At 39.1% G+C, this 18423-nt stretch overlaps 1 protein-coding gene across 5 annotated transcripts in view; it reads left to right on the top strand.

Annotated features, from left to right (window-relative positions):
- PSD3 (pleckstrin and Sec7 domain containing 3) overlaps positions 1–18423 on the top strand; it is a 744476-nt gene that overhangs the window by 187614 nt on the left and 538439 nt on the right. The window contains exon 2 of one of the 5 annotated variants that reach the window (XM_034647654.1): positions 11401–11452. The exons of 3 other annotated variants lie outside the window; for them this stretch is intronic. Coding sequence is in view for 1 of the 2 variants with exons in the window: in XM_034647653.1 (XP_034503544.1) it covers positions 182–202 (21 nt within the window). In the remaining variant the exon portion in view is untranslated. Of the gene's footprint in view, positions 1–6; positions 203–11400; positions 11453–18423 lie in introns of those variants that run through there. One more of the 5 variants, XM_034647653.1, reaches the window with a different exon arrangement.

The raw sequence follows: 18423 nt of genomic DNA, 5'->3' as shown, positions 1-18423 counted from the left end.
GCCTGCAGCCTCCGCCAGGGTGCGCACCGCCGCCGCCGCCGCCCGGCTGCTCGCCCGCCGCCCCTCGGCTGTCCCGGGAACCCAACAAAGAGCGCGCGGCGCCGGCCGCCCGCCTGCAGTCGCTCCCGAGGCTCCCTGGCCCGGGAGCGCCCGGCGACAGTTTCGGCGCGGGCGATGGAAGATGGAAGGAAGAAACGCCGCGGTGAGGCTCGAGAACCGCGGGACTGACGGGCGTGCGGGGTCGCCCGCGGTGCTCACCGTGCGATCGGGGATTTGCTTTGCTTTGTCGCTCCTTAGTTCCCCTGGGTCCCTGGGCCACTGTGCTTGTGCCTTGATGTCAGGTTCTGGTAACTATTTTCCTTTTTGCTCTTTCTTTGTGTGCGTTAGGAGCCCAGAAGGGTCAACTTTGTGGTGTTAAGGTTTAGGGGTTTTGATTCAGCCCTCCGCTTTGACTTGGAAGAAAAGCCTGAGTATTCGTACTTGCTTAATGATCAAAAGAAGGAGAGCATTAAAGAGGACTTAATGTGCCAATTTTGACTCTGCCCAAGGCAGCTCTTGTATTTCTCTTTCAGAAAGAAACAACAACAACGACATAACCCAAAACAAATTTGCATTGAGCGAGCAAACTGGGGATTATTTGGTCTAACATTCTCAATAGCTTTTAAAGACGTTTCATTCTGTTTTACATGCATTTAACTTTTATCTGCTGTTTTCAGCTTTAAGTTCTAGCAAATGATGTTCTGAGACTTTTAAAAATCCAGGGTAACACCCAGAGAACGTGGGTTTAGAATGTTGTGGATGACTTAAATAATAAATGTTTAGTTTTACCGTTCCCCTCGAGGTTAAAGGATGTTAAACACCCAGTAGGCAGAAGATGTAAAGGATATTAAGATTTTGTTTTATGGAAACTGGTTTGTCTCACAGTGGGATGTAGGATTTCCACTCCAGAGTAACTCTTCAGTGGGTCCAGGTGTTGGTGTAGGGAGAAGGCAGATCTTGAAAATTACACCAAGTGGAATTCTGAGAAAAAAATGCTTCATTTCATTAACTATAATTCAGTGTATACAAAGGATTTTGCAAAGCCCAATAGCCAGGTAAATAAGACAGAATTTCTGCTGTCAAGGAGCTGCTTTTTAGTACAGAGACGCTTCTGCATAGGTTAGGATGAGAAACCCAGAGGGAGGAGAGCTTCTGACCTAAGGGCTTAAAGTGCTCTGAGAGGAGCTAGCAGTTGAGTTGGACCTTGAAGTGGGGAGGGTTTGGCTGTCTTTTTGTGTGTGGGGGAAAGATGTTCCCTGCTGAAGGAAGAGAAATGCACTTCTATCCAATTCCAGGAGACACTTTACCATCCTTTCTTTTCTTAGAGTATTTACAAATCAAGAGATTTTTTTTTTAAAGTCATTAAATTCCTCTTCACTTGAAAATACAACATGCTCAACAGAACCAGCAAAACAATACAGAATAAATTAACACCTTCCCAACCAGTTTTTAGTGCCTTGATGCATGTCCTTCTAACAACTTTCTTATATCCATTCACAGATCATATCACAACTATATGATTTGTCTTGCCAGATATTTCATTAACATATGCTTTTTATACTAAAAAGAGCAGAGTGGTACCATGGAAAGCACTTGGGTGGGACACTTGGCTTGTAGGTTTTGTCACTGAGTTTTTGCTGTTGTCTTGGGCAAATCATTTTAACCTCTAACTAAAATTTCTTCCTTTGTAGGTTGAGGGGATTGGGTAGATGCTTTCTCAGAGCCATCTAGCACTAACATTTTATGGTAACATGCTTAAACATGTATATGCATTACTTACTTAGTCTTGTTCTCTTAACTTCACATTCTCTCTCTCAATTTGTGTTTGTGAACGGATCATCACTCTTATCCTAGCCATTGAATGTGGGAGAGCGATTAAAGCTGCAAAGCTAAAATAACCTTATTTAAAGGTGACATTCCACAGTTGAATGTTATTTTTAAAAATGCAAGCCTAAGAAGCTTGATTTGCAAATCTCAGTTTGTGTTGGCTTTAAAAAAATTTTGTTGACGCTGTTTACTTCATTTGTGAACAAAGAATAATGCATACTTTACTATGTACATTGTACTTAAGAGGTTCAGTTTTGCTTTTAATTAAAATAGTAGCAGTTAAAAAATGGGATACCTTGGAAATCTCTTTAGGTTAGTAAATCTTGGGAATTGGGAAATAAAAATAAGAAAATCAGTTCATTGAAAAAGGAAAATTCAGAGAAAGAAAAATTCAGAGCCTTTTATGGCTCTATTCACTTTTTAAAAACTTGGTATTTATATATTTGTTTGCTAATCCTGATGGAAAATATGAGTGGGATTTAAAATAAAAAAAAACACCAAACAACATGTCCAAGGTGTTACTACTTTTAGAGGGGATTTTTTTTTTTTTTTCCTTTAGAAATTCTGGAGTCATCTGTCCTGCCTTATTCATAAACTGACATGCCATTGTGGTAATGGGTTAATCTCAGTCATGGTTAAGCTGAGGCAAAAACCATGTGAACTTTAAAATGTGTATGTGCTTTGGCCTCCAGATTGGTTTGTTCGAGGTTTACCTGAGGTATGTTGTCACATGGCAGTTATGAAAAGAGCATTTCTTTGGGCTTGGGTTGGATTAGGAGGTGAGTAATGGATGGTTGATCCTTTCCAATTTTTAGAAATGAATTCAGACATGATTGAATTTTAGGCAGTCTGCGAAAAATAATCTGGCAATCAGTAGGTGACCAAAGTCCACTTACCTCAGGATATGAGTCAGGCTCACAGAAGGCTGGGGATCTCGTCTAGCTTTAAATCACTTTTGTTTTGTGGGTTCTCAGCAGTTAGGGATTCTTCCCCTGTAGTCTGGGCCAAACACAGAAATCCTTAGTTTCCCTTTGCTGAGAGCGGAGATGATTTATCTTGAATACTGCCTTTTAGTTCTTTCTGAGGTCTTTTACAGTTAAACTAGTCTAGCCTTATGTTAGAGGAATACGGGATCCAGATGAATTTCTCCAGAGCATTTGTTCAGACTGTCCATGCCTGGACGGTTTGTGTTGTTTGTGATATTGTATGCAGACTCAGAGGCTTGCTGGGAAGAATTTTAGTGGTGACATTTTGAGAGTGTGTCCCTTTGTACTTTTCCTGTGTTTCCGAGTTACAAGACCATCTTCCAAAGACATTTTTCACATGCTGCAAATTAGTGTTAGTTGCAGTGGTTGCAGTGGCAGTGTCAATCACTGCTGCAGTTTACAGTGGAGGAAAAGAGATAGCTTGCAGCGTGTAGTTAACAAGTTATTCTTAAATCCAGATCACCAGATTTCCACGCCTCCTTCGAAAATAAGGTGTAACTTATAACCATAATGAATCTTTGCTTATGCTATCTATTTATATAAAAATAGCACATGTCCCTGCAGTCCTTGTTTTTCTGCTGGGCCCAAAAGGTCAACAAACTGGGGCCCAGTGGGTGCCAATCTGCAAGGACTTTGTTGACAGTCCAGGGCACGGAAGTGGTGAAACATTTTTTGTCTTGGACATACTCGTGGTGTGAGGGAGTCACTGACTCCTCACCCCTTCTTCCATGTGAGTGCCAGGCCCTGGTCAGGGCCTGCCACTCATTTCTTGGGGCTTGTTTAACTTTGAACAACCGTCGAGTATCAGACTCCCTTGTCTTTGGCCACAGTCAGTGATATGAGTCAGAATAATTGTACATGTTGATGGATGGTTTTCAAGTCTATTCTTGGAGTTAGGGATTTAGGGTAAGTGGAAAAGTAAGCATTTTGACCCAAGCCTGGGGGTCTTTGTTCTTACAGAGTATTTTCATGTGGGTTGTCTGGGCAGCAACATTTTCCTTTAAGTTTCATCTGAAGTCCTAACTTCTGGAAAATGCTTATTTTGAGCATTTTAGAAAAGCTAATTTAAGTTTCTAGGAGATGCATCGTTACCATCATAGCTAATACTGATTGAGATCTTGCTGTGTGCTTTGACAGGTTACCTCCTCTAGTCCCCATGACAACCCCATGAGGTCAGTACTGTCATTATCTCCATTCTGAAGTCTGGAGAGGTTAAGTAACACAGCTGATAAGTGGCAGAATGAGGTTTAAATTCAACAGTCCAATTTTCTTAACTAGTTTTCTGCTTTTATGTCCTCAAAGTTAGCATTGCGTGTTGCAGAAACTGAACTTTTTGGCTCTCATGTTTAGATTCTGAAATTGGATGACTAATCAACAACCATTATTTTATATATGTGTTGGCTTAAGTAGTAGGACCAGGATTGTAGTTTGGCTCAAGAGATGGAAATTGTGTAATTTTCTTTCAAAAACTCTTTTAGTGTCTAAAGGGATCACTAAATGGATTATGTAAGGAGTTCCGTAGAGTTATAAGCAATTCATTGGAATTCAAAATAAAGCAGATTCACAATTTAAAATTGAATGTAAGGCTCACCTCTTTTAACTTATAATTACATCACCTCATAGATGTAATCTAGACTTTTTTTTTTTTTTTATAATTGTGGGTGTTGACACAGAGAAGGCTGCTTTTTTCTTCCCATGAGCTGGGACTTAGGTTGTTGAGAAAAGGAGTCTGAAACAATGAGAAGGAGAATGGAGAATGAGCTGGGGGCATTAATAAAAAGATCAGGCGGCAGCTGCTCCCTTTTCTCTTACCTTCTGTTCCCAGACTTTTGCTAAGAAAAAGTGAATTATAGAAGTGGAGCGGCTTGGTTCTTCCTGTGGCTCTTTGGTCTGTGGACAAGGCGAGAAGAAAAATGTAAATAGAAGAAGCTATAGCTTCTTTTGTTTGGACTTTGGAAGATTATTGCTTAAGGGCCAGTGGAACTGCTTTTTTCGGTATATGAAAATTTACACCCTTTTCTGAATTTTGATTTTTTTTTTTGTAATCCTTTCCAAGAAGTTATTTGATAGTTGCAATATAGATTCACTCATAGGACACTGTGGGAAAGGGAAATCTAGGTGTAAGAGTGGGTGACGTACGGTTAATGCAGTTAATGCAGTTGAATGCTATCTTTGTGATTAATAATATTTTCTAAGAAAATTATATCAGGAAAATACTGCGAAATGACAGCAGGCTGTGTGATCTTTCATAGCGTCTCCGCTGATCTTTCCTTCATGTCTCTAAAATATACAAGTCCTAAGTGTTTAAAGAAGCAAGATATTTCCTTGGGGCTGAAACTTTTCATTTGAGTATCAAAGTTTACTCTGGGCAGGTGTTTATTTTCAGCTTTATTTCTAGTGGCTTCAAAGGGTCCGTGAGCTGCCTGCCCCAGCTGCTGGTGCTTATTTCTTCCTATAATATTCCCCTGTGCTGGAAAAAATCCCATTGCTTTCCATGAGCTAATATCTAAGTAAATTAAGGCAGAAACTGAAGTACAGACATTAATATATTATTCATTTATTCAGTTAATAAGTACTTATCATGTGCTAAGTTTTATGTTAGGCTCTAAAAAGCTTGTCCACTGACCACGAAGAAAACCTGCCAAAACCATTCAGATGCATTTGGGTACTTCTGAGAGTCAGACCTCACAATCTGTAAATACTGATAATGTACCTAAAACTCTGAACTTACAAACTTTTGTAGAAGCAGTGAAGTTTCTGTCCTATCAGGGTTGTTAAGTAGAACTTTCCGCTCTGATGGCAGGATTGTGTATCTGTGCTGTCCAGTATGGTGGTCAGTAGCCGCACGTACCTGCTGAGAGCAGTTGGAAGGTGGCTAGTGAGATTTAGGAACTGAATTTTAAATTTGATTTATTTAGGCGAATAAAATAGCCTCATGTGGCTAGTGGTTAATATGTTGGATAACGCAGCTCTAAAGCAAAAATGCACTAACGGATACCGTTGGCTGTCCTGGGCAGTCATTTCCTACTTGACCATCTGGTTGCTTATGATGTGTTCACCGAAGAGGCTTTGCTAAGTTTTTAGTTTTGCACATACTTACCTGATCATGTCAGATAATACAAAAGCAGTGAGAGTGTATGGAAGCATGGGATTTTAGTGGAAGGGAAAGTGGAGGTTAAATCATTGAAAGTGATGAGAAGGAAAAAAAAATGTATTTGACAGTGGGAATTAGTCTGGAAAAAAAAGAGAACAAATTGTGTAACAGGTAGCATGCAGTTGACAGTACTCAGCAAGATGGAGGAAAACCTTTGATAAAATGGAAAAACTTGAGTGTCTTGCTGAGAGTCTTCTATGATATTAATAATGAGTTGTTTGAGAACTTATGAAGATGGTGAGAACACTGCAGTTGACTTTTTTTGTTGCAAGCTGTGGGTAGTTCATAATTTCAAGTCCCCTCTGATTTGCCTACCATTGCAGTGAGTATCAGGGTGGGTCATGCTCGATATCCACGTGGCTAAGGTCTTTCCTGGGACCCCTTAAAGCTGTCCTGGAGGCCCAGTGGATTTTCAGTGTAGATGAAGCCAACTAGGAAAGATGCGTGAATAGCATAGGTATTGGCAAGGAATATGCCTGGTTTTCAGACTACTCAGTAGTAGGGGTGCTTCTGCAGCATCATTAGAGATCGAGAACACGGTGAGACAATGGAATGGAGGAAAAAAAAATCTTACTCTTTTCCCCCAAATACTTCTAAGTGACAGGTCTGGGAGGTGGACAGCCCTGTTTGCAGGCTCCAGGATTTCTCCAGGTAGCTGTACAGGAATAGCCTTGAGTGTAGCATGTGTGAAATCATGAGAGAATTCTCATGGTTAGGCCTCTGTTGAAATACATTCCAGTTTTTGAGTTTGGTGAAAACACAATGAAATCAAGGCATAATGATGCAAAGATGGGGGGATAGGAAGAGGAGAAGGAATAACATGTATTCTGTATTTACTATGTGCCAGGCTCTGTGTGAAGCATGTGTGTGTGTAAACTTATGTATTCGTATATGTTCTTCACAATATTGTGAGATAGGTGGTGTCCTCGTTTTCAGAGGATGAAATTGAAGCTCATGAAGGTTTAAATGGGATTCTTTTTATTTATTTTTTATTTTTATTTTTATTTTATTTTTATTTTTATTTTTTTTTTAAAGATTTTATTTATTTATTCGACAGAGATAGAGACAGCCAACGAGAGAGGGAACACAAGCAGGGGGAATGAGAGAGGAAGAAGCAGGCTCATAGAGGAGGAGCCTGATGTGGGGCTCGATCCCATAACGCCGGGATCACGCCCTGAGCCGAAGGCAGACGCTTAACCGCTGTGCCACCCAGGCGCCCCTAAATGGGATTCTTTTTAAAGACAACTTTATTGACACTAAAATTTACACACCATGCAACTCATCCATTTAAAGTGTATATTCAGTGACTTTTAGTGTGTTCACAGAGTTGTGCATTTGTCACCATAGTCAACTTCAGAGCATGTTCATGACCTCGAAATAAACTTTGGACCTATTAGCTGTCACCCCTTCCCAACCCAGGCAACTGATAATCTACTTTCTATGGATTTGCCTAGTCTGCACAGTATGTGGCCTTTTGTGACTGTCTCCTTTCATTGAGCACAGTGTTTTCAGTGCTCCTCTGTGTTGTACTTTATTCCTTTTAATTGCTGAATAATATTCATTTGAGTACATAGGGTACATTTCATTTATTCATTCATCAGATAATGGGTTGTTTCCATTTTTTGGCTGTTAGGAATGATGCTGATTTGAACATGCATACGCAGGTTTTTGTGGGGACATATGTTTTCATTTCTCTTGGATATATACATAGGAATGAATTGCTGGGTCATATTATAACTCTATCTTTAACATTGGAGGAGTTGCCAAACTGTTTTCACAGGGGCTGCACTATTTACATTCCCATCAACCATGTGTGAGCGTTCCCATTTCTCTGCATCCTCATTGACACTTATTCTTTTCTCTGTTTTTGATTTTAACCATCTTAGTGGGTGTGGGGTGTTATTTCCCTGTGGTTTTCCCTAATGTAGTTGAGCTTCTTTTCATAGGCTTGTTGCCCATTTGTTTATCTTCTTTGAAGAGATATCTCTTTAGATCCTTTGCTCTTGGTAAAATTGGATTGTCTTTCAAAATTGGGTATTTGTCTTTTCATTATTGAATTGTAGAATTTTTTTATGTATTATGGATACAAGGCCCTTGTCAGATATATGCCCTGCAGATATCTTCCATTCTGTGGATGGTCTTTTCGTTTTCATGTCTTGTCTTTTGAAGTAAGAGAAGTTCTTTACTTAAGCAAAGCTTGGGGGGGCTGAGCACACTTCACATACTTACTGAGGTCAGTCAACAAAATGACTTGTAAAATGGCTTGTGTAACGAATGTCATCTTGTTTGTTTGTTTCTGGTTGGAGAAAAAGATAGATTTAACCTTTGCCTAAGCTACTCAGGCAGGATTGCAAAGCTTTCATGTGTATTGAAAGTAAAATTTGGAAGTTGCTTCTCTGTAGACTTTTATGTATAGAAAATAGCGCTTTCCTCCTGGATTCGACAGAGAACTGTTTAAAAGGAAAAGGAGACTTTACCAAGAAGAACCCTCTTTTGAGGTCCTGTAATTTTTATGATCTAAATAGTGTTTCCCATATTTGTCTATCGCAGGAATTACCTGGTTGTAGATTTCTGGGGCCAGTTGAAGGTTCTGGTTCAGTAGTTCTGCGGCGGCACAATTCATCAACACTTCACATGATCAGGATCAGGAATGCTTGAGAAACTCTGATCTACACTGGTGATAATAATGACCTTTTAGTGGTTGCCCCTAGAACTTAATGAGACCTCTTTAGTGGGTGTGGCCTCCAGGGGACCGCATCCTTCATTGAGGGTTATTACAAAGAGCAGATCCAGCCAGTCTGACTACTTTGCTTCCCGCAGCTACTGATCTTGATCCGACACATCCCAGATTCTCTTCCCCTCCCCTCATACACTAGAGATAGTTCCACTGTGAAAATTTAGTCCAGATTCATAAACATTTTCATGTTGTAAGGTTACCACCATCCTCCTGAGAGTGTTGGTCTCTCTCCTTTTCCTCCCCTTTAAGATATGTTCATTGTTGAATCCCTGGAGGCCTCCCATAGCCACACAAATCTCTGCGTAACTTGGATGGTAGGTTACTTACCTGGGTGGGTGGGAATTATTTTTATTCTTAAAGTCGCACAGTTATTAATTGGTAAAATTGCTCTTTCTTGTACCCCATATTGTTATTGCCTGTAGTGCACTGTGGTTGCCAAGAGGGAAATTCTAGTACTTTGAGTGGTGTTTTGGCACATAGTAGTCACTTAGTAAATGTTTGTTCGATGAATGAGTTGAAGACCACAGTCTATTTAATAGCTAAGCCCAGGAACCCTTCCAAAAATGTATGGACAGAGTAGGTGCTCTGACATTTAGCCTTGTGTTACGGTAGAGTAGAATTTCCAGTCAGCGGACTTCTGGTCTCATCGTTTTTTGCTCTTGGCTTCACTGTGGGGTTTTGTTGCATCTCCTGTTTTAGGGAAGTAGAATTTTCCCCTACTTTGTAGACAGTGTTCATGATCTGCTTTTAGAGCTCCAGGTGTGTGACTTTCGTTACAGCTTTCTTGCAAATGACAACCTAGGGCAGAAAAGATAAGAGTAATGTGTCACTGTGAATTTCCTCACACAGGTCCTTCCCTTATGGCAGAGGCATCTGATTAAAGTAGATAAAGGTGTGGGCTGTGTTTGCCTGGAGTGATGTAACGGTCTTGGAGACCTGTTTCATTTATTCTTTTGATTTTACCGTATTTTTCATTCTTGGTTCATTTCCTCCTACTTTCCTTGTGTGGCTGGTATGTCAGTTGATTCTCTCTTCTATTGATGGGTTCTGTTCGGAAAAAAAAAATCTAATAAAATACAGCATAATCTAAAATGAACCTACATAAAGGTGTGTTTATGTTAAAAATATTTATATATTTTAATTTTATATATAAAAATATATGTTTCAAAGAACTTGGTAGGCTTAAAACAATTAAAGCCAACGTTTTATTTTTATTTATTTATTTATTTATTTATTTTAAGGAAGCAGGGTATTTTTTTTTTTTTTTAAGATTTTATTTATTTATTTGACAGAGACAGAGACAGCCAGAGAGAGAAGGAACACAAGCAGGGGGAGTGGGAGAGGAAGAAGCAGGCTCATAGCAGAGGAGCCTGATGTGGGACTCGATCCCATAACGCCAGGATCACACCCTGAGCCGAAGGCAGATGCTTAACCGCTGTGCCACCCAGGCGCCCCAAAGCCAACGTTTTAGAAGCACTACTAAAATAAATATATCTGTGATTATGCTGTCTGTGAAAAAAATGTTTTAATTTATAGTATCTATCAAGAAGGTTCACAGGTGAGCTAAAAGGATAACGGTAATTTCTTGGTATATATATGGATATTTGCATGATGAATCTTAATATATGACAAATATAAGTTTTGTTTTGTTTCTATACAGTGAAAACAATTTAAAAATAAACCATTGTTGGTGGAGTTCTCTTATACTCATTTAATGTATTTTTTCTAAAACATTCCTTTTAGCTTTCATGGAAATAACTCTTTCTTATATACCCATATATAGCTGTTTTACATTATATTTAATTGAATTACACAATTTCAGTAGCAGATACAACTGGCACAAATCAGTTTGGGAGCAAACACATCAACTCAGTGATAGGAGCAGAATTTCATGAACTTGCCAGAGTCTTGATTACTAGCTCTGGGCACTGAGTAATAATGGGCATCAGCTAGGCTGTTGTACAGGGTGAATGTTTATCCTGGAGTTGGCTAATTGGGGGCTGGTTAAGAGTTTCTGCTCTATACATTCTCCTATACATAACTTCAGAAACAAGCACTCATATGAGAATTAATATTATAAGGTAGAGAAATTAAGATACTCCATTTTTTTCAAAAGTCAGTTTTCGGTTTTATCTGCCTCACATCAGAGTTACTTTACTCCCGAATAATTTCTTTCTTTCTTTTTTTTTTAAAGATTTTATTTATTTATTTGACAGAGACAGCCAGCGAGAGAGGGAACACAAGCAGGGGGAGTGGGAGAGGAAGAAGCAGGCTCACAGCGGAAGAGCCTGATGTGGGGCTCGATCCCACAGCGCCGGGATCACACCCTGAGCCGAAGGCAGACGCTTAACCGCTGTGCCACCCAGGCGCCCCCTGAATAATTTATTTCTGCATGTAAATGTTTCTTGCAATTATTTTGCTTTCCTTTAACATGGAAGATAGTTGAAGTTCTTTTAAAATGTGGTTTGTAAAAATATGACCCACCCATGTCTATCTATTGTGTGAGTATATTACTAAAGTATTAAAAAAAATACGATTTTTTTGTCTTATATTTAAGTTCAGAGGTTCACTGAAAATAGCTTACACCCATATTTTTTATATTATTAAAACATTAAGTGCTTCGTACTTTGTGTCATAATTTCTCTGTCTTTTTTTAGAAATCAAAGCCCATTCTATTGCCTGGTAACTTTGACCTGCTTCAGGAAAGCTGTACGTATCGAGACCGTCTTTTCAGTGTGCTCTGGTGAAGCAAGATCTAGGGTTTTGAGAAGTCCTAGTGCCTTTGGAGTGTTTCAGAGTATCTTAGTTTAGAGAACTTTTTTTTTTTTTTTTTTTTACAATTACTCCGTTTTTTTATCAGGTTAACTTAATTTTCAAATTGGAGCCGCTTGGTTTTTTCCACAATATCTGAATATGTATATACGTACAAAGTGCCTTATTAAGATATAATCCTTTGGAAAGGCTGCAGAGTATGCTGTCATAAATCATGTACAGGTCTGTATCACTGTCCTCTTTCATTCACTCACGTATTTATTAAACAAATATTTATCATCTCCTATGTAGCAGGCATGATTTTAGATACTGGAGATACAGTCGTCCACAAACCAGACAAAACATTCTTACTTTTGCAAGGTGTGACAGACCGTGTGTGCGTGTGAAGTACTTGGTGAAAAATGAAGCAGAGAGGGTTAGGAATGAGGTGGGGTTGCAGTTACAAATCGGATCATCAAGGATGGCCTCGCTGAGGTGACGTGTGATGAAAGGCCTAGGAAGGTAAAGGGACTCGGGTAGGGAAAAGGACTTCAGGAAGAGTGGACCGCAAGTGCTAAGTCCTGAGGCTGAGGCTTTCTGCCTTCCAGGAACTACAAGACCGGTGTGACTGGAGTAGAGTGAGGAGGGAGGGGGGCAGACACCAGTTCCTGTGAGGCCTTTGGTCTTGTAGGCTATTGCCAAAGGCTTGGGCTTGTACTTCGCGTGAGCAAAGAAGCTGGGGGAGAGTTCCAAACAAAGATGTGACATGATCTGGCTTCTGTTTTAAGAAGACACCTTGCTACTGTGTCTCATGAGACTAAACTTAAGTGGGGAAGGGTAGAAATAAGGACACCAGTTAGGAGGCTGTTGTAGGAACCCAGATGGGTGATGGCGACTGGAGTGGTTATGTTTTGAAGGTAGAATGGGAAAGATGTCCTGAGTGACAGGATGTGAGATGTGAGTGAGAGAAATCAGTGGTGAATTATAGGGTTTTTAGCTTATGCAGCTTGAAGGATGGAGTTGCATTAACGAAGCTAAGGGAGACACTGATTTGGGGGGAAGGATCAGGAGCTCAGTTTTGGAGCTGCCCAGTCGGCAGTTGGATATATTACTCTGGATTTCAGAGCAGAGGTCTGGGCTGGAGGTAGACACTTGGGAGTTGACAGAGTATAGGGATTGGATGAAATCCACAAGAGAGTGAGTGTAGATAGAGAAGCGAAGAGGTTCAGGACCAAGAAAATGGACTACTTCCACACTGAGGTTGGGAGACAGAACCAAGAAAGGAGAATGAGAAGCAGCTAATGAGGAAAACCAGGGAGAGTGTGGAGTCTCGGGAGCCAAGTGAAGAAGGACAGTGAATCAGATGCTCCCATGATAGGGGTCAAGACCTGACTTAGGGGTTTAGCAACGGGGGCGTGACAACAGCAATTTTGGTGGAGTATTAGGGATCAAAATCGGTAAGTGTTCAAGAGAGCAGGGGTAGAGAAATGGAAACACGAAACGTGGACACATATTTCAAAGGATTTATGCTGCAAAGGGAAGGTGAGAAATATAGCTGAAGGGAAAAGCAAGGTCAAGAGAGATTTTAAAATGGAGAAAATAGCAGTATGTTTGTTGATAGAAAAGATAGTAAAGAGGAAAAAAGGAATGAGCCTCATGTAGTAGCATAATTCCCATTCAGAAAAACATTGGTTTTGTTTGATATAGCTAAAATCATCTAGCTTACTATTGTAAACATGAATTCTTGTTAATGCAGTTTGTATTTTCAGTATACAAAGTTCTTATCCTATCTCCATCAAACCCCAAAACTTTTTTTGTCTGAGCCTTTAACTAAATGATGTTTTGGTATGGATAGTTTCTGTTCATTTTATGCAACCTAATGTAGTCCTTAGTTCTGCACCAGTATGCATAAGCCTGAAGTACACTCAATTCACACACTTTCTTCAGTAGCTGATGACTTTGTTTTTTCTTTAAAGACTTTAGAGCAGTTTTAAGTCCACAGCATAATTGAGAGGAAGTTGCAGAGATTTCCCATTTATCCCCTACCCCCACCCATTCATAACATCCCCTCTTATCAGCATTTCCCATCAGAGTGGTGCATTTGTTACAATTGATGAACCCACTCTGACACATCATCATCACCCAACGTCCATACTTTGCATTAGGGATTCACTCTTGGTGTCCTGCATTCTGTGGGTTGGCAAATGTATAAGGATATGTATCCTTCATTATCATATCATACAGAATATTATCACTGCCCTAAAAAGCGCTCTGTGCTCTGCTTATTCATCCTTCCCCACTGTCCCGGTACCTGGCAGCTGATCTTTTTACTGTCTCTACAGTTCTCCTTTTTCTAGAATGTCATATAATTGGAATCATGAAATATGTAGCCTTTTCAGATTGGCTTCTTTCACTTAGCAATATGACCTAAGCTTCCACCATGTTTTTTCATGGCTTAATAACATTTCTTTTTAGTGCTGAATAATATTCCATTGTCTGGATACACCACAGTTTATCCATTCACCTCCTGAAGGATGTCTTGGTTGTTTCCAACTTTTTGCAATTATGAATAAAGCAGCTGAGAACATATGTGTGTAGGTTTTTGTGTGGATATAGCTCCTTTGGGTAAATACCAAGGAGCTGATTGCTGGATCATATTGTAAGAGTATGTTTAGTTTTATAAGAAAATGCCACATTGTCCTCCAAGTGGCTGGACCGTTTTTGCATTCCCACCAACACTGAATGAGACTGCAGAGGTACTACGTCTGAGCTTATTTTTTTCTCTGTAGGTTTTGTTTCTGTTTTCTTCCTATTTTCTCTTATTTCCATATTGGGTCCTCTTCTAGCAAGAACTTTCTGAGTCTCAGAACATGTAGCATTTCGGTATCTTCTGCCATCCAGCCTTTGCATTTTTATTGAACTCTGCACAAAGGCTGTTGGCTCCTGGGTGTTTGTTTAGTAACTAGGTAGCTGAAGGGACTCGAGGCACATTTCATTTGTCTGAATGGCCAGATTCTGGGTCTTACTTAAATTCTGAGACATCACATACTGACAGAAGCTTCTCAGGTGGCTCTAGAATTGAAGAGGTACCTATCAAAGATAATTTTTTTTTGGCTGAGGATGAGTTTGAAGTTAATTACCTATGAACTCTGAAAATTCATTTAAGTGTTACATTCAGTTTCTGCTATAACTTAGAGCATATATCTTGTCCTGAATTTAATTTTCGTGAGGAATGTTTTTAGGCTCATCTATATCAGTACTGTCTAATGGAAATATAATGTAAGTTTTATATATAATTTTAAAATCCAGGACCCAGGATTTGAACTCTAGACAGTCTGATTTGAGCGAGAGCTTATTTTCTTAAAGTCTGTGCCGCATTGCTTCCTCAGCATATGTTAGCAATACATCTTTAAATTGTATGATTGAGGGGTGAAGAGTGGGGATCGCTTGATTTATGAAATCAATATATTCAGGAAACTTGAGTGTAAATTAACTCTTTAAATAAATCACATTGTTTGCCATTTTAATTTTAGAGTTGCTTTATCTTGATTTCTCACTGATCTTCCATTATAGTTGAGCCTCAACACTTTATTACTCTGTCCAACTTTGACTTGGGGGAAGAGCACCTAATAATATGTAAGGCAAACCTTCAGTGTAAAGAGAGAACTGGAGCCCAATAACAGCAGCAACGACTATTTATTGAGTGATTATTGTATGCCAAGCATTGTACTAATAAGACTTTGCACTTATTGTCTTATTTAATCATTAAAATGATGCTGTATGGTTGGTTTTCTCTTCCTCAGTAAGTCAGGGAAGTGCCAAAAGCTTTGCCGCTGCAGTCCATAACAGTTAGATTCTGTGAGTATTGCTGTATTTGATTCTGGGGATCATATTTTAAAAGAGACATTAACAATGAAAGGGCAGTTAGGTGGCTGAGTGGTAGGTGAATGGTCAGAAAATAATGTGATATTAGGAGAGGTTGTAGAAATTGTGATCTTTAACCTAAGGAAAGAAGACTCAGTGAATGGAATAGTTGTCTTAAAGTATTTGGGACAAGGAATATGATCTAAAGAGAAACCTGACTATGGGAAAGGAATATACTTTTCTGTCTTTCTCCAAAGAATATAGAAGAGAAATTTGCAGAATAACACATTTTTATTTCTGAATAAGAAAGAACTTTCTCAAAGATTTGTTTGAAAAACTAAACCAACTTTCTGTTTAGATGTGTTTGGACAGAGGCTAGGTCCTTACCTAGATATTTTAGATTAAATGCTTGTATTTGGAAGATTTGGATTACAGGAATTGGCCATTGGGTGAGTTGTGCAATTCTTCAAATGAAAGTTATTTCCATTCTTGGGAGTTTGTGATTTTGTCATAAATTGTGTTTTAAAGTCAGATGCTTTTGTAATATCAATGATTATCTCAGTTGGTTTGTAAATTAAGTTGGAGATTGTGATTTAATAAGAATGTCAGAGCTAAGGATGAAATCTTATAGTCTAACCTCATTTTGCAAGTAAGGAAACTGAGAGAGAAAGAGACGATAAAGCCCCTGTTGGACAAATAGGCATTGACTTCAGCACCACTGCTTTTTTTTTCATTACCATTACTAATATATAGGTGAAACAGACTAAATCTCTTATAGCACATTTAAAGGTCCTTTTTTTTTTATCTTATCCAGAGCTAACAGAGGAAGCAGCTGTAAGTTCGTTTTGTTCTAATTAGGGCACATTGGAGTCCTTTTTTTGTTGTGGTTGTTATCTCATCTGAACTTGGAGCTCAGTGACTTTCCTGAAGACAAACTTTCTGTTTCCTCATGGTGTTTTAGTTCCTTGAAGACATATGCATCTTCACTTTTGAAAGCAGAAGAAAGGTACAGTGGCTCTGATAATTTATCGTTCATTCAGAAAATATTTATTGAAGGTCTTCTGTGTGCCAAACACTTTTCTAAGCACAATTGTACTGTCACAAGCTTTTAGTCTGAGATGGGAGGCCACCAAATAGTTTTGGGCAGAGATGAGGAGATTTGCTTTTGTTTTGTTTTGTTTTTTAAGATTTTACTTATTTATTTGACAGAGAGCACTAGCAGGGGCAGCAGCAGGCAGAGGGAGAGGGAGAAGCCGGCTCCCCACTGAGCAGGGAGCCTCATGCAGGACTCTATCCCAGGACCCCGGGATCATGACCTGAGCCAAAGGCAGCAGCTTAACCGACTGAGCCACCAAGGCGCCCCCCCCCCGCCTTTTTTTTAAAGTATGGCTGAAATATAAAAAGTATTCTCTACGAGTTTCAGCCAGGTGCAGTCTGCCTTGATTTAGTGAGACACACCTTTTGGCCGCTAGAGACAAAATTGGAATAACTGCAATTAGAGGTTTATATAAGTTATGTATGTAAGTTCACAACAAGTTATATAAGTAAGTTCACAATAAAACAAGTATAAACCTCTTGAAAATATTTACCATATACCAGTTTGAAAAACATTATAACTTCTTAATGGAATTTATAGACCTGGGTTTGAATTCCACCTCTCAGTGTTTATCTGATTTTGAAATGTGTGAATTCTCTGAGCTTCAATTTCCTCATTGGTAAAATGGGGGTAAAACCTTTTTCATGGGACTTTTTTGATGGTTAAATGGTTAAAGTGGGACCATGCATGTGAAATGCTCAGCTCAGTGCCTGTCACATTGTAAACATTCAGTCAAACTATTACTATGATAATTTAGTCAAGGGAATTTTAAAATGGGTAAGTTTTATTTTAAAGATAGATTTGGGGTGCTAACTCAGAGTGTTAATTTTTTTTTTTTTTTTTTAGTTTAGACTAAATGTCTTAAATACCTTTGTCTAGAAGTCCTGACATGGACTTAATGCTTAAAATAATACCCTTCCTTAGCATTGTTTTATATGTATGTGAATTAATCATTTTATATGTCACTAGCTGTTTCGTGGTGTCACAATGTGGCAAATTCTAGAGCTCTCCTCCACATTCCACAGCCCTTATCAGGTTTGGCTATTGATGAAAGCAGGCAGGGAAGGTCATAGTTGACCTCTAGCCAGAGGGCACCCAAGGGACTGGTTCACTGTGAAGCCTCCCTTGGTTTTGGGGGTGTGTGCATGTGTGCGTACTCTGTTATCCAGAATCTTTGTCCTCCCAGAGAGTAAACACAACACCTTACAGAGTTCACCTCTGTAATGTTTTTTGTTTGCCCATTTTTACACCTGGAAATTCAAAGCTGACTTTTAGTTCAATATTGTATCTATGGCTGTGTCTGGTTAAAGTATAACAAATTTGACTTGCCAGCCTCCAAGTAATACTAGGAGAAAGTTCTGTGTAAAACTGACTTGGACCTCTGTAAAACATGTCTTTAGGGTGCCCTCCTTTCCTTTTTCTGTGGCTGTCAGCTGCTTCTAGCCCAGTGCTATGTCTTACTTTCCTGAGGCTTTAGGTATCACCTGGCTGAGTTGATAAATTCAGCTGGGTTAATGGGAGAGGGTTAGAGCACATTTTAACTGTTTTGGAGGCACTATTTTGCTTTCTTCTCCCCTCACTTATTTGAAAGTACTTTGGCAAAACTAAGACCACTGTGTTAATACAACATTTCAGTATTATTTTCAGTTGAGCCATTAGTGAATGTCATAGTCATGAGAATTCTAGATCATGGAAAATGTAGGTGCATGGCAGGTCTCTTGTGAAGATATGGGCATGTAGAGCCTTTTTGTTTTCCCTTTAGGTTGTGTAATTTTTAAAATTCTACTTTAAAATATAAAATTTTAATTTTAATTTTTTTCTGATTATGGGAAAAGGCCTGGTAATTGTGGATTAATTGGGTTATACAGAAATATTTAAAGAAGACAACAAAAATCAACTAATCCTTCTACTCAAAGATAAAACACTATTAGCTTTTTTTTTTTAAAGATTTTATTTATTTATTTGGGGG

Source organism: Ailuropoda melanoleuca, chromosome 18 (genome assembly GCF_002007445.2).
Source record: "Ailuropoda melanoleuca isolate Jingjing chromosome 18, ASM200744v2, whole genome shotgun sequence".
Lineage (NCBI taxonomy): Eukaryota > Metazoa > Chordata > Mammalia > Carnivora > Ursidae > Ailuropoda > Ailuropoda melanoleuca.
Note: the sequence above shows the minus strand (reverse complement) of the source record. Positions and strands in the feature narration are given on the sequence as shown.